General features: G+C 63.6%; 2 protein-coding genes across 5 annotated transcripts; both read right to left on the bottom strand.

Annotated features, from left to right (window-relative positions):
- Positions 1-462: 462 nt before the first annotated feature.
- LOC309576442 (mitochondrial ubiquitin ligase activator of nfkb 1-A-like) lies at positions 463-3,729 on the bottom strand (the record flags this gene model as incomplete). 3 transcript variants are annotated; one of them, XM_082287742.1, is made up of 5 exons in its annotated part: positions 463-1,832; positions 2,585-2,705; positions 2,783-2,870; positions 3,093-3,230; positions 3,678-3,729. In XM_082287742.1, 4 exons carry the CDS (start codon positions 3,204-3,206, stop codon positions 1,139-1,141), a joined length of 1,017 nt encoding a protein of 338 aa, XP_082143868.1. In that variant the 3' UTR covers positions 463-1,138. The 3 variants fall into 3 exon arrangements, with proteins under 3 accessions (XP_082143868.1, XP_082143867.1, XP_082143869.1); XM_082287741.1 differs by lacking the exon at positions 3,678-3,729 and having other exon boundaries at positions 3,093-3,245; XM_082287743.1 differs by lacking the exon at positions 3,678-3,729 and having other exon boundaries at positions 2,585-2,658; positions 3,093-3,220.
- Positions 3,730-4,824: 1,095 nt separating this feature from the next.
- ECE2 (endothelin converting enzyme 2) lies at positions 4,825-12,533 on the bottom strand (the record flags this gene model as incomplete). Of its 2 annotated transcripts, none has more annotated exons than XM_082288255.1 (19): positions 4,825-5,001; positions 5,126-5,221; positions 5,303-5,493; positions 6,144-6,211; positions 6,518-6,628; positions 6,936-7,039; positions 7,206-7,283; positions 7,371-7,469; positions 7,661-7,771; positions 8,024-8,138; positions 8,254-8,396; positions 8,810-8,998; positions 9,171-9,236; positions 9,313-9,459; positions 9,604-9,728; positions 9,803-10,018; positions 10,206-10,350; positions 10,723-10,809; positions 12,492-12,533. In XM_082288255.1, 19 exons carry the CDS (start codon positions 12,531-12,533, stop codon positions 4,825-4,827), a joined length of 2,310 nt encoding a protein of 769 aa, XP_082144381.1. The 2 variants fall into 2 exon arrangements, with proteins under 2 accessions (XP_082144381.1, XP_082144380.1); XM_082288254.1 differs by having other exon boundaries at positions 10,723-10,812.
- Positions 12,534-13,908: the final 1,375 nt, after the last annotated feature.

Consider the following 13,908-nt stretch of genomic DNA (forward strand, 5'->3'; position numbering starts at 1 on the left):
GCACATCATCTCCCTCCAATCCCAACACTGCTTGCCTGGCTGACAGTGGCCTGCCAGCACTGTCCCCCACCCCCAAACCCTGGGTGCCCCAAAGCTGCAGGAGCCAGGAGAGCCCGTGGGTTGCCTGGGCAACTGCAGCCAGGCAGTGATGGGGAGCAGTCCAGGGGAGAGTTACCATGGAGACCCGAGGAGCACAATCACCTTGGCAACGGTCCTGTGTGTCCTGCCACCCCCCATCCAGGGCTGCATCTGGAGGAGATGCACCTGGGCTCCATTGTGAACCTGGGCCAGCTCCCTGGATGAGGAAGGAGGGGAGGCAGTGGTGCCCACCCCTCCAAGGGGAGAGCCTTGGCTCCCAGCACCTACCCAGCCCCCAGCTTAACGGCGCGAAGGAAGAGGCGAGGCCGAGCTCGGCTCCTTGGCTTTATCACTCCACATCACTGCAAGTCATTCCCACACCTGATCCTGTCCGGGAGGTGAGCAGGAAAGCTGTGCAGTGGGGCTGGACACGAGGGCAGGCTCTGGGGCACCCTAAAGCTGTTCTCCTTGCAGAGAGTGACAGAGGGACGTAAATCCCTCTTGGTGATAGAGCAGCTGGCAAAGGGATTCCTCACTGCCAGCCCCTGGGTGTCCCCAGTGTGGCCTGGGCAGTGGCTGTAGGAACATGGATTGGGGTGGCAGGACAAACGGTGGCACCAAGGTATGCCACTGAGGTTTGGGTCTCTGCCATTTCACTGTGCCTGCTGTGTCCCACCAGCCCTGGCCTTGCCCTCATAATCCTCCCCATAAAACCACACACTGGAAAAAAAACCACAAGGGAGAAGTCCTGCGTGGCTTTTGGGAAGTCATGGCTCAAAAAGGGACACCAGTCCAACAGCTGGCAGCCAAAGTAGTGCCCCAGTGTGGGGTTGGGGTCTCAGCTCCTTAGCTCAGGCATTGTGTAGATTTTCCTGGCAGACAAAGGGAGGATGAGGAGGCTGTAACTCCCCCCCTCCCTAAAACAGACTGAAGGGCACACCAAGACCCCTCCCTCCCAATAGCAATTGCACAGCTGCACATGAGGAGACAGCTGAGATTTCTGCAGGCTCCAGGCTCGGCTGAGTTCGTGCTGCCCCTCCCTGGGCACCCCCAGGTGCTCTTAGGCCTGGTAGAGGGGCACCACGCGGTCAATGGGCCCCCGGCAGATGGGGCAGAGGCGGGTAGGCAAGGCCTGGAAGCAGCGGAAGCAGCAGCAGATGTGGCCGCAGCCCAGGAGGACGCACTCGCGGGGCCGTGACAGGCAGACCACGCAGGAGTCCTCGGGTGCCCGGTCCCCGGCCTCCTCCCCATCCAGCTCCTTGTCCTGCTGCCGCCTGGGGCGGGAGCGGCGGTAGGCGCGGCACAGGGCGTGCAGGAGGACGGCCAGCCCCGCGGCCGCGCACAGCAACGCTGCCCCCTTCCAGAGCCCGCCCGCCGACTCCAGCTCCGACAGCACCGTCTGCCAGTCCCCCAGGCACAGGAAAAACTCGCCTCCCCGGGCCGGTGGCTGGAGGTGCAGGGAGCCGTCGGGGTGCAGGGACAGCTCCCCGATGCCCGTCAGCCCAGCCCCGACACGCAGCATCTCCTCCGTCTCCAGGATGCCCTTGGGCTTCTCCCCGAGCAGGTACTGGCCCAGCAGGTCACGGAAGCCGTGGGTTGGCTGCTGAAACCGCTCGTACACCATCTCCAGGGGCAGGCAGACGGCTTGGAGTGGGCTCTCCACACTCACCTGTGTCACTGCCTCAGGGCCTGGTGAGGCCAGCAGGAAGGGGACGGTGTAGATCTGCTCTGAGAGCACCCGCTCGCTCTCGCTCCTGCAAGTGGAGAGGGTTGGGGTGTGGAGAATCACAAAATCAGTTAGGTTGACCTCTAAGATCATCACGTCCAACCTACAGCTGAATACCAGCTTAGCAACTAAACTATGGCACTTAAATGCCATGTCCAGTCTTTCCTTAAACACCTCCAAGGATGTAATCTCCACCAATTCCCTGGTGGTGGAGCCTCCCACTCTCTGGACAGCTCATTCCAATGTCTAATTGTCCTTTCTGTGAAGAAGTTCTTCCTAATCCCTAACCTAAACCTCTCTGGAACAGCTTGAGGCCATTTCCTCTTGTCCTGTCACTGGTTGCCTTGGAGAAGAGGTCGATCACCACCTGGCTACAACCTCCTCTCAGGGGGTTGCAGAGAGCAGTAAGGCCGCCCCAGCATCTCCTCCAGGCTAAACATCCCCAGCTCCCTCAGCTGCTCCTCATCAGACATGTGCTCCACCCCTCCACCACCTCTGTTGCCCTTCTCTGGACTTGCTCAACGTCCTACCTGAGCTGAGGGCCCAGAACTGGACACAGGACTCAAGGTGTGGCCTCACCAGTGCCAAGTACAGGGGCATGATCGCTGCCCTGTTCCTGCTGGCCACAACGCAGAGAAGCTCTGAGCTCTCATCGCTGAGCTAAGCATAGGGACTAAAGTCTTTAACCAAGTTATTTTCTGCCTCTCACATGGCCCCAGAGGATGGGGGTCTGGACTCACTGCTGCAAGCCCACTCCTGTGGTCCCTTCCCATCACTCACCAGCTTTGGGCCAAGCTGTTCCAGATCAGCCGATGCTCCTTCAGCAGCAGTTTCTGGATCACGCCCTGCAGCCCCTCATGGTAGTGGCTGGTCAGTGCAGCCTGGGCTGGCAGCACTATGCCTAAGGACAAGGGATGTGGCATGGCCAAAAGAGATCCTGACCCTTGTCCCTCGTGCAAGGCCACAGGGTGTCCTTACCTTCCAGGGCAACATAAGGCAGGCACCTCCCCTCAGCTGCAGACACGAGGGCTGGCAAATCGTCATCGACCTGGAGCTTTGGGGCCTCCTGGAAGAGCATGGACTGATTGTGAGCACGGACAGGGACAGGTAGCAAGTGGGCCAAGAATGGCTCTGTGGAGATCTCTGGCAGGATGTGGCCTGCTCAGTCCTGCATGTCATGAAGTCACCAGAGGATGGAGCAGGCTGCAGGCATCAGTGTGTGCACCCAAAGCAAAGTGGGGAGGGCAGTGGGGAAGGTACAGTGGGCAGGAAAGAGAGACAGGGCTACCTGTATGCGTGCCACGACTCTGGCTTTCCTCCTGTACAAGTAGTAGAAGAGGCCAGAGAAGGCAAGGCTGGAGCCCAGACACAGCAGCTCCCCCGGAGTGATGGGTTTATCCATGGTGCCAGGTTTGGGCGGCAATGCCTGCAAAGTGAGCATGTTGTGTGGGGAATGGGGCCGTGTCACACATGATGGGGACATCCCACTGCCCTTGTTCCGAAAAGAGGGGTGTCCCTGCATCCCTGTCCCCAAGGTGGGGCTGTCTCATTGCCCCGGACCCCAAGGCAGGGATGTTCCTCCGGCCCTGTCCCCAGGCTCTGCTGCCCCAGGGCCAAGCCTGCCCACGGCACCGGCGGGGGTAGTTCACCTCCAGCACCCCAGGTGCGCGGTACCCGGCTCGACCCCGCACCCCCTGCCCAGCAGGGGCCCAGTCCCGCATCCGGGATCGGGCCGAGGCCCAGCACCCGTGACCCAGCCCGGGGCCTGGCCCAGGCTCCCACCCAGGTCCGGCCCACCGATCTCTCCCGGCCCAGCCTCCGGCTCGATCCCGGCCCGGCCCCGCCGCCGCGCCCGGCCCCGCTGCCCCCGTACCCCCGAGGCGCCCAGGCCCGGACCCTCGCCCTGCCGCGCTTCCTGCTGGGAAATGTAGTCCAGCCCTCGTGGCGGGGCGGCGGGCCTTCCGTGACCGAACTACCCCTCCCAGCATCCCTCACGCCGAACTACAGCTCCCGTCATGTCTTCCGCCGCTCACGGGTAGGACCACAACTCCCAGCAGCCCTTGCAAGCGCCCCGGTCCGATGCTGCGGAGTCCCGCGGGGTCCCGGTACCGGGGAGTTCGGGAGACCCCGGGGTAGGGCTGGGGCCGCGCTGTGCGGGGCGGGACCGGCCGGGGCGGGTCCCGGGGGCTCGGAGTGGAGGCTTGGGGCAGGTTGCCGGGCTGGGCTTTACCGGGGACTCCCGCGGCTCTGGCTCGTCCCCACCAGCCTTGCGGTTCCTCGCCACACCTCTGCTTCCCTCATTCAGGGAATGTCCATCCAGACATATCATCCCCCGCTCCCCTCCCTCGGGATGTCTCACCTCCCCCGCGTCCCCAGCCTTGGAGTCACCCCCCCACCGCTCCAGATCCCACCTCTCCCCCCGCCCCGACACCGCGAAGGACCCGGAGCTGCTGGAGTAAGTGGAAACTGCTTTTAATCGTTAAATAAACTCGGCGACAGCCACCCACAGCTGAAGGCACCAGAGTCCCCGCTGCCGCCCGCTGGTCCCAGCAGAAGTGGATGGGGAAGCCAAGCTGGACTGGGAGAGGACAAGGGAAGAGCGGAGCCGGGTGGCCCCCAGCCTCCATCTCCGGCAGGTTGGGGGGCAGGAGCAGGGGGATCTTGGCTCTGGTGCTTTCCCTGGGGCCCCTTTGACCTGCCCGCCTGAGGCGGGGGGCGCAGCGCAGGGGACACTGAGCTGTGCCCGACTCAAGCACATCAGGGTTGGGGGGCAGAGCTGCGTTTTGGGGGTGCTACAGCCTCTCTGCCGGCCGTGTTCAGCCCCAGGCTGTGGATGGGGCTGCGGTGGGTGCCTGGTGTGGGGCCGTGTGTGCCGGGGAGGGTGCAGAAGTGGGGTGTGCAGAGTGAGCACAGGAGCGGGACTTCTCTCTGCCCGTGGCCAGCTCCGGCAGCCACTGAGGTCTGAGGAGGGGGGGCACAGCAGAGCATCATCCCCTCTGTCCCCAGCACCCTCCCCCTTCCTACCACACTTCACAGTGCTTGCCGGGGTTCATGGGGGAGCCCAGGGGGCAGCCGAAGTGTTCGACAAAGTCCCGGGAGTTGCTGAGGGTGCCGATGACACGGTACTTGTCGGGGCTGTGGGGGTCGGTCACCAGCCCTTCGTGTGAGCTCTCGGGCGTCCGGACGGAGCACCACACCTGACGGAGCGGGAGCAGCCTCAGGGATGGGGACAGAGCACCCCCCGGTGCAGGATGGGGAGCTGTGGGGTGGCTCCGAGGAGCCAGGGAGGGACGGGAAGCCCATATTCTCCCTCCGCCCTACCTGCGCAAAGCCCACGAAGAAGAGCTGGTGGTTGGTGAGCCCCAGGGCTGGCAGGCGCTTCTCCTCCCCGTTCTTCTGCAGCCAGGACTTGTAAGCCTGTGGGAGAGCTGGCCTGAAGCGCCGGGGGGGGACAGACAGGCACGGGGGTCCGTGTCCCCTCCGGATGGCGGCACTCACGTTGTAGGCTGCCTTGAGCCCGCCGTTGTCGGCGATGTTCTCGCCCAGTGTCTGCCGCCCGTTGACCTTCTCGCTGTGGACGGTGTAGTGGCCGTACTGCTCTGTCATGCACGCCGTCCGGTTCTTGAAGGCCTCCAGGGAGGAGTTCTGCCACCATGGCCGCAGGTTTCCCTCTTTGTCGTACTCCCGTCCTGCAGGACCGAGCTGTGGGTTGGGGTGGGACCAGGGGAAGCCGTCCCCCTGCAGCCCCTCTGCTGCAGGGGTTCCCGAAGCAGAGTGGGGTGTGGTGGGGGAATGGCACCGGGGGATGCCGGGGGACCTGGCACCTTGGGTCCACGCCCAGGGGGAAAGGTGTCCCCCAGCCCCTGCTGTGGGCAGGCTCTGCCTGGGGCTCTGCCATGTACTTGGGTCCCCAGCCATCCCCCACTGCATTCCCACTATCCCAACCCAGATCTCTGACCCCCAATTCACTCATTGACCCCATGTTGGCTCCAGGGCTGTGGTGAAGGCGCAAAGCAGAGTGGATGTGAGAGGGACCCATCCCATGCCCTGGAGGGAGGAGGATGAGAAGGGGGCTGGGGCTGCAGACACTGTGTCCTCACCAAGCGGATGGAGCGAAAGCTGCACAGAGAAGCCGGGGGGAGGTATCGGCAGGTGCCACCTGGGGAGACAGGACAATAGAAGGGGGGTGGCCAGGGGGGCACGAGCACACATGATGCAATGGATGGCAAAGCGGGACCCCTGTGCACCCAGGGCACCCCTTCCCCACGCCAAGGGCAGGGACTGGGGGGGGACAGGAAGGTGACAGGGGTCGGGGCTGACGCTGCTTGTAGGCTCTCACCTTGGTCATCAAATGCATGCGTCAGCTCATGCCCCATCACCACGCCGATGCCACCAAAATTAAGGGCTCTGTGGGGCCATGGGAAAGAACCAGGTAAGTACAGGATGTGTTAATGATACTGTTGCAGCCCACCCCATCTGTGTGTGGGCACCCAATGAAACTCTGCTCCAGCTGGGACCCAGCTGGGAGTCAGTCCTGTTGGGGACATTGGTGGCCCTAAGAGGACTTTGCAGGTGGTGTTGACTGCAGGATGTAAAGCCTTGAGGGACACTCAAGCTCTCCAGGGCTTTTCTTTGTGACTGTGGGAGGCTCTGTGGCATGCTGGCCCTGATCCAACCCATGCCTCCAGGAGGTGCCCCCCATGCCAGACTCACTTGGGGTGGTTGCGGGCATAGAAGGGAGCCTGGAGGATCCCAGCAGGAAAGACGATCCCGTTCTTGGTGGGCAGGTAATAGGCATTGACAGTCTGTGGGGTCATGCTCCACCTGGGGCAGGGAGATGGGACAGGGAGAGGGGACAGGCAGGGATGCGTCCCCTCTCACCCCAACCCCAGCACCTTCCTGTGCCATTGCCCACCACAGGGCCCTGCCCAGGGCTGACACTTTTGCCCCCATCCTGTTACCAAGGGACCCTGTCCTGGGGACAAGCTACAGCTACCACAGGTGACCTGTGCTACTACAGGTGACCTACAGTGCTGTGCTACCCCACAAGGGTGACCTCCTCCCCACTGAACCAGTGCCATCCAGGCACCCAGGACCACATCCTTCTCCCTGCCCCGAGCCCACCCCTTACTGGTCGCGGTTGGGGGGTTTCCGGAGCTGGTCAGCCATCACTTTGGCAGAGAAGTTGTAGAAGTTGAGCATATTTTGGAAGAAGGAGTCCTCAGAGACCTCGTACTGGTGAGGAAGAGGAAGGATGAGGACAGGTCCACACCCTGGCCAGGATGAACTCAGTACTGGGGTGGCTTTGCATAATGTCCCAAATAGGGACATTGCTCTACCATGGGGCCCCCCCAGAGCTTGGCATGACCAAGCCTCTCCCCAAAAGCCAGGTGCCCCCTACCCCATCGTAGACATCGTCCAGCTCCTTGTTGTCCAGAATGAAGTCAGGGAAGCCAATCATGTCGTAGATGGCATCCGCCTGCATGGGGAGAGGCCCCAGCAGTGAGATGGGGAGGCTTATCTGGATAGGGTGAGGTTTCCCATTCACTTCCCTCCCTGGGGTCACCTTCTCCTTTGCAGCCTGCCTGGTCTTCTCGTCCATCCAGTCCAGCTGGTCCAGGGACACCTCAAAGGCTGCACGGATCTCGCTGATCATCTCCTCAGCCTGGGGAGGGGAGGGAATGAAGATGCCCTACCCCCAACAATGCCTTGGTGGGGACAGGGTGGACAGGATATAACCTCCCCAGGGCTGGGGGTCCCATTTCCCAGCTCCCCGCCTTCCAGCCCTGGGGCTTGGGTGGAACGGGATTCCCGCGGATGGTGATGGGGAGGGGATGGGGACAGAAGCAGTCTCACGATGGCCTTGCTGTCCCGGTCAAAGGTGGCTTTGACGAAGAGGGAGCCCAGTGCAAAGCCCAGTGTGTCATCCGTGTTGGAGATGCAGGTTTGCCAGCGGGGCGTGCAGGACTGTGGGAGTGAGATGAGGGTCAGTGAGACCCCCAGCCCACTCCCCTGCTCCCCTGCCTTCACCCAGCCTGGCTCTGCCTCCTCATCAGAGGGGACATGCGCAGCAGCAAAACCCCCATCCCAAAAGATGATCCCTGGGTTCCCGCCGAAGCATCCAGGTTTTAGCATCCCAAGGGCATCTGAAGGACAGAAGAGGTCCTGGCTGCTTCCAGGCTGAGGGCAAAGGATTCTGATCCCAGGGCCCTCCATTACCTTCCTGGTGCCATAGAGTGTCTCCAGCAGCCTCTCCTGGGCTGTTTCGAAGCGCTGGTCCAGGCTGGAGGCCGTCTTCTGCACCAGGTTCCAGATCAGGTAGTTGTTCAGGATGCTGCGGGGGCAGAGAGATGCTGCAGCTCACCATGGTCTATGACTCCAAGACACTGATGAGCCCAAAAGGTACCCCTGCCATGGGGGCCACTGCCAGGGATATGAAGGAGCCTCACCTCCTGTCAGTGTCATTGATGAGGTCAGAGACCTGCTGGAGGTAAGTGTCCCCATACACCACCACAGGCTCCGTGTCTGCCAGCTCCAGTGGGGCCAGGGCGTAGGACAGGTAATCCAGCCAGTCAATGGCAGGGGCCAGCAGCTGGAGGAGACACAGGGATGTGGCACCAGGGGCTTGGCATGGCTCTGCTGCATCCTGCTCAGCATGGAGGGGATCTCCTGGGGCAGGAACTGTGTTTTCTGGGAAGGACCCAAAGTCCCTCACCACTCCAGATCCTTCTCTGCACCCAAGCACCCCTCCTGCTGCTCTTAATGCTGCAGGACAAGGAGGGGACCCCTGGACCCCACAATGCGAGGCGGCAGGTTCCCCCAAATGGTAACAACTGGGGGGATGGGCACTACTCTTCAACACCCAGTGCATGTCCCGCAGCAGATGGGGCTGCCCAGAGTGTCCCAGAGTGGGGACAGCAATAGGCACAGACCTCTCGGTGCCCTCTGGACATCTCCCCATATATCCCAGAAGGGTGTCCCCAGGCTGCTCTGGGCCATGCCCACCTGCAGCTCGGCGATGCTCATCTTGTGGTAGATCTTCTCGTCATCCCGCCGCTCAGCCTGGGGCACGGTGATGTTGGCCAGCTGGGTTTCGAAGTCCAGCACCTGCTGCATCTGGAGGCGGGTGGGCTCCGGGGTGCCCCCCAGCAGCGTGCCCAGCTCCACCATGTAGTCCAGGTATGCTGCCAGAACCTGTGGGACCCCAAGCCTTGCCTCAGTGCTGACCACAGCTCATCCCACCTCCCTGGGGTGGGCACCCAATAGGCAGGATGGAGATGCCAGGTTCGTCCCAGTGCTGCTCGAATCCCATCCCAGTGGATTTCCCCTGATTACTGTTGGCAGCATGCCCAGCACCCAGCCTCACCTTCTCGTTTGCAGTCTTGTTCAGATAGTAATCCCGGGATGGGAGGAAAAGCCCCGACTGGTCCACCTGAGGGGAGAGAGAGGCAGCATAGATATTCCGGTGTCCCCCGGTGTCTGCCACCCCTGGGTGCCCAGGTGCCAACCTGGATGATGTTGCTGTTGGAGCTCTTGGAGTCTGCACCCACGTACACCGTGAAGAAGGGGGTTGCCCGGTATGTGCCTGACACGCTCTTGAGCACCTCCATGAAGCTGGTTTGGTTCCAGGAGCCAGTGATGTTCCATCCCCCAATCTGCCAGCAGACAGAGCCGGCACCTCAAGGAGGGATGGGATGCAACCCCGAGGGCTGTTCCCTCCCCGGTTACATGAAGAGCTGAGCAGGAGGTGTGCTGGGCTGAGCCCTGACAGTTTGGCTCACGTGTGGATGTCTGCCCACCTTGTCGATGAGCTCCATAAGGGGCTGGGAGCCCAGCTCCTCTATCCTCTGCTCCTTGAGGCAGGACAGGTAGTACCGCTGGGTCTTCCGCTCTGCCTCGCTGCTGGAGTTGAAGGTGGCGTTTTCTGCGAGAGGCTGTGGGTCAGCCCCAGTGACACAGGGGTCACCCCCTCCGTGTTTGTGACCCCTTGGTGCCCACCTAGGAGATGCTTCATGATGGCCTGATTCTGGTCCCAGATGCTGTTGAAGGTGCTCCACTTGGAGCGCCCGTTGGGCAGCGGGTTCCTCTTAATCCAGCCCCCGCACGAGTACTGGTAGAAGTCCTGGCATGGGTCCATCTCTGTATCCAGGGCCTCCAGGATCTTGCTGGCCACCCGGACACAGGCATCCGTCAGGCACGTGCTGTGAGAGGGATCTGGCAGGGAAGGCATGCCTGGGGCTGGGCGAGTGTACTGGGGAAACTGAGGCACGGAGCGGGGCCAAGCCCTGTCTGTACCCCAGGATGGGCAGAGCACCTGGAGCAGGCACCCTGGGCTGACCCAGCACTCCTCATCCTCCCGTGTCCTCCAGGGTGTGGGGACACCACTGCCAAGGCTCCCTACCTCTGCGGTACTGAATGGCCAGAGTGACGACGGCGACGCTGAGCAGCAGGGCCAGGGAGACGGCGACGGCGCAGAGCACCAGCTCCAGCTGGCTGCGCGAGGCCAGGCGGCTCAGCAGCGTCCCCGGCCCCTTCCGAAACCCCACCTGGGCAGGAGCAGGACCTGCCATCGCACCATGGGGGGGCGAACATCACTGCCCCCCCCTTCCCTCCCCGCCGCCGCCCAGTGCACGCGTGGCTGCATGAGGAGATGGGGACCAGGGCCTCTCTCCCCACCAGCCCTGGCAAGCCGGTGGTGGGTGCTGGCATCCCCGCCCGAGCCACAAGGACGATCGTCCAGGCACACGCTGTGCCGCATTTTGGCTGACTCCCAGTACATCCCTGGGGACAGCCAGGTCTGGCTTGGCTCCCAACCCTGCTCCCACTGCCTACCTGGTTGCAGGCAGGCCCCAGAGGGTGAGGAGGGGGGCTAGGGAGGATGGAGAGGGGAAGGATGGAGGAGCCGGGGCAGACCTCACCTCCACGCTGTCGGGAGAGGCGCTGCCATCTCCCGCTGGCTCCGGCCCCTCCTCGTCCTGCAGCGTGGCGCGCTTGTAGTTGGGCATCTGCTACGGGAGGGAGCGGGCTGGAACAGGGGCGTGGGGGTAGCTGTTCCCCGCCCTGCCACACCCTCTGGCTCTTATGGCAGGGACCGGTGCCTGCTCAGTGAGTACACAGTGGGGCTGAGGCAGCCCCTGACCCCTCTCAGTGTGCTTGGGCTTCCCCCAGAGGTTGTCCCCAGCCCTGTGTGGCCCTGGGGAGCACAGGGAGAGCTGCTAATGAGGGTCTCAGGGGCTGTCACCGGAGCATCTCTCTGCGTAGCCATGGCAGCTGTGGGATCAGCCCTGCCGACAGGTGACACATCGCCACGGAGACATGGTCCCCGTCACCAAGCAACCGTTTCCTAGTACTGCTGTCTCACCCCTCCTCTCCTGACTGGAACTTTCCATGCAGATGTGCACAGGTCTGAAACATCTGGAAGTGCTTCCAGCCCCATCCTGGCTCCGCGGGTGACCAGGACGCAGGACAGAGTGTGCGAGGGGAGAAGGGGCACTACAGTGCGTACCAGCCATCAGGGCAGGGTCCCCCTTACTCCTGGCCTCGCAAGGCAGCTTGCACAGATCCAGCCGTGAGGGCTGCTGAGGATTCAGCCAAGAGGGAGGTGGTGGAGTTGAGCCAGCAGCATTGGAGGGGGGGGGATAAGCTAGAAGAAAATGCTAGAGGTTTTGGTGGAAGAGAATCAGCAATGCTGCCGGTTGTGAGCTATCCTTAGGCTTCAGAGTTAACGCCTGGGTGGGTTGCAGCTCACCCTCCAGTCCGTGCTGCAGACTAAAGTGAATGCCCAGGGCTGCCTGCAGGGCTGCTGTCGTGGACCAGGAAGGAGATGGGGCGAGACGGATGATGGGCAGGGGGGAAAGCAGAGAGAGTGCCTCATGCCCAGCTCTGCCACACTGCTGGGATGGGGAGGGGGCATCGCCAAGGGCTGCAGCAGGAGGGTGGGATTGACAGTTGGCAGGAGCCCCCCACCGAGTTGGGCTCCTGGAGGATGCTGGCATTAGGAGGGATTGCTCAGCATCCTGTAGGAGCTTGGCCAGCCAGGCCCCCCCACCACCCCAGCTCCCCTCAACATCCTCCTTTCCCCTTTTGGGTGGTCCTCATCCTGGCAGTAGCCAGCACCCCCTCTCCAGCATCTTCTCTGCGCATCCTCAAGGCGGGAGCCTGTTTCTGGGGCTCTTCCTACCTCCTCTGTAGAGCTGAGATCTGTGGGGACAGAGCCCCCTGCCCCTTCCAGAGGTGCTGTCTTGAGGGTCACCCTATGAGCTGCATTACTGTACCCTGGGTACGCTTCATGCCTCGGTGGAGCGGGGTTTGTGGGGCCGTGCTGAACCACCCCAGTTCCCTCTGTCCGATCCTAGGCAGGGATTTGCGGGGGGGGGGGGTCGTCCTTCTTCCTCCACCATGGGGGAGAACGACCCTCTAGCCACTCAGTTCCCTCAGCCCCGGCACCACACAGCCCTTGAATCCCATAGGCTCTCGCCGCCCCCTGTAATCCACCAGTCCCCCCCGCCCTCCCTCCCTCTGGTTTCCGAAGCCCCCGCAGCCCTTCCATCTCCTTGAGCTCTCCAGCCCCCGGGCTCTCCTGTGCTCCGACCCCCTCCTGTCCCCCTCGCCAAGCCCCTCGCTGGTGCCCTCCGTCCTCCCCTCCTCTTGCCCCCCTCCCTGCCGCGCCGCTGCCCCGGGCACTCACGGCGTGTCCAAGCTCCTGTAGGGCCACGTTCATCCTGGCCATCCCGGGCCGCCTCCCGCCTAGCTCCGCTCCCCGCCCGGGCCGCGCCGGGCCCCCGCCGCCGCCGCAGCGCCGCCTGCCTCCGCCGCCGCCATGGCCCGCACCGGGCGCCGCGCTGCCGCCAAGACCGGCACCGGGGCCGGGCAGGGATGGGGCCGGGCAGAGATGGGGCCGCGCCGGAGGGATGGAGCCGCAGGAGCTGAGATCGGCGGCGCGCGGACCGCAAGCACCGGGCGGGGGCGACGGAGGCCGGCGGCCCGGGAGGGGCTGGAGCGGAGACCCCGGTGCCCAGCCCGGTCGCCCCGCTCCGCTCCACTCGGCCTGGCCCCGCCACCAAGGTGATCGCCGTGCGCACGGGAGGAGCTTCGCACCGGCACCCGCACTGGTATCTGCACCGGCACCGCCACTCGCACCCCCAGAGAGCCGCAAAAGCACCGGGGCGGTGAGCCGCAAAGGCACCCGCAGCCGCCCTCACGACACTGGCACTCGGACCGGCGCCCACACCAGCACGGGCAGCAGAACTCGGGCTCACACGCGGCTGCCCGCAACGGGCACCGGCACACGGACACAGGGACACAAGGACCGGCTCCTGTCTTCAGCACTCAGAGGGGCACCCCAGCGCCGCACAGTACTGGTCACTGGCACCGGCAGCGGGTAGTAATGGTGCACAGCCGCAGCGGCACCCCCTGCTCCGGTACCCGGGCACACATCCCAGTGCACCGGCACCCGCACAGGTGGATGCACACACGCACACTGACACCCCATCCCCGGTACCTAGAGGATGGCACCCCGATGTCACCCTCAGGCCCATGCCACAGCACACGCACACAGGGGTGCACAGCCATGGTCAGAGCCTTGGTGGTGAGCGAGGGGAAAGCCGTGGCTGTGCACAACCTCACACCTTGCCTTGACAGTTCCCAACCCTGTGTGACCACCTGTCCGGGACAGGCCGTCACTGCAGGTCACCCGCTCGGTGCCCGGGGTGCTGCTGCACAGGGGGTGAAAGTGCCCCCCGGGGTGCCTGGCGGGACTGGGTGAGGCAGCGCCACCTGCCCAAGCTGTGGAGCCAGGCACACAGCATGGCACGTGTGAGCAGGAGGGGTGTGTGTGCACACAGGTAGTGGGGCACCAGGGTGCCCACGGGTGTCTGTGACATATGGGGGCCACGGCAAGCCTGCCAGCAATACTACTTCACTTGCCCAGGTCGGGTGGCAGCGTGGCCCATGCCAGGGCGGCGGAGCCCCGGCTCTCCAGCTGCCAGTGCCGTTGCCGGTATCAGCGTCAGTGCCGGTGCCGCTGTCAATACTGGTGCGTCAGTGTCAGTGCCGGTACCGGTGTCGGTGTCGGTGTCGGTGTCAGTGTCAGTGCTGGTGCCAGT

The sequence above is a fragment of the Coloeus monedula genome, assembly GCF_965178545.1.
Source record: "Coloeus monedula genome assembly, chromosome: 10".
Lineage (NCBI taxonomy): Eukaryota > Metazoa > Chordata > Aves > Passeriformes > Corvidae > Coloeus > Coloeus monedula.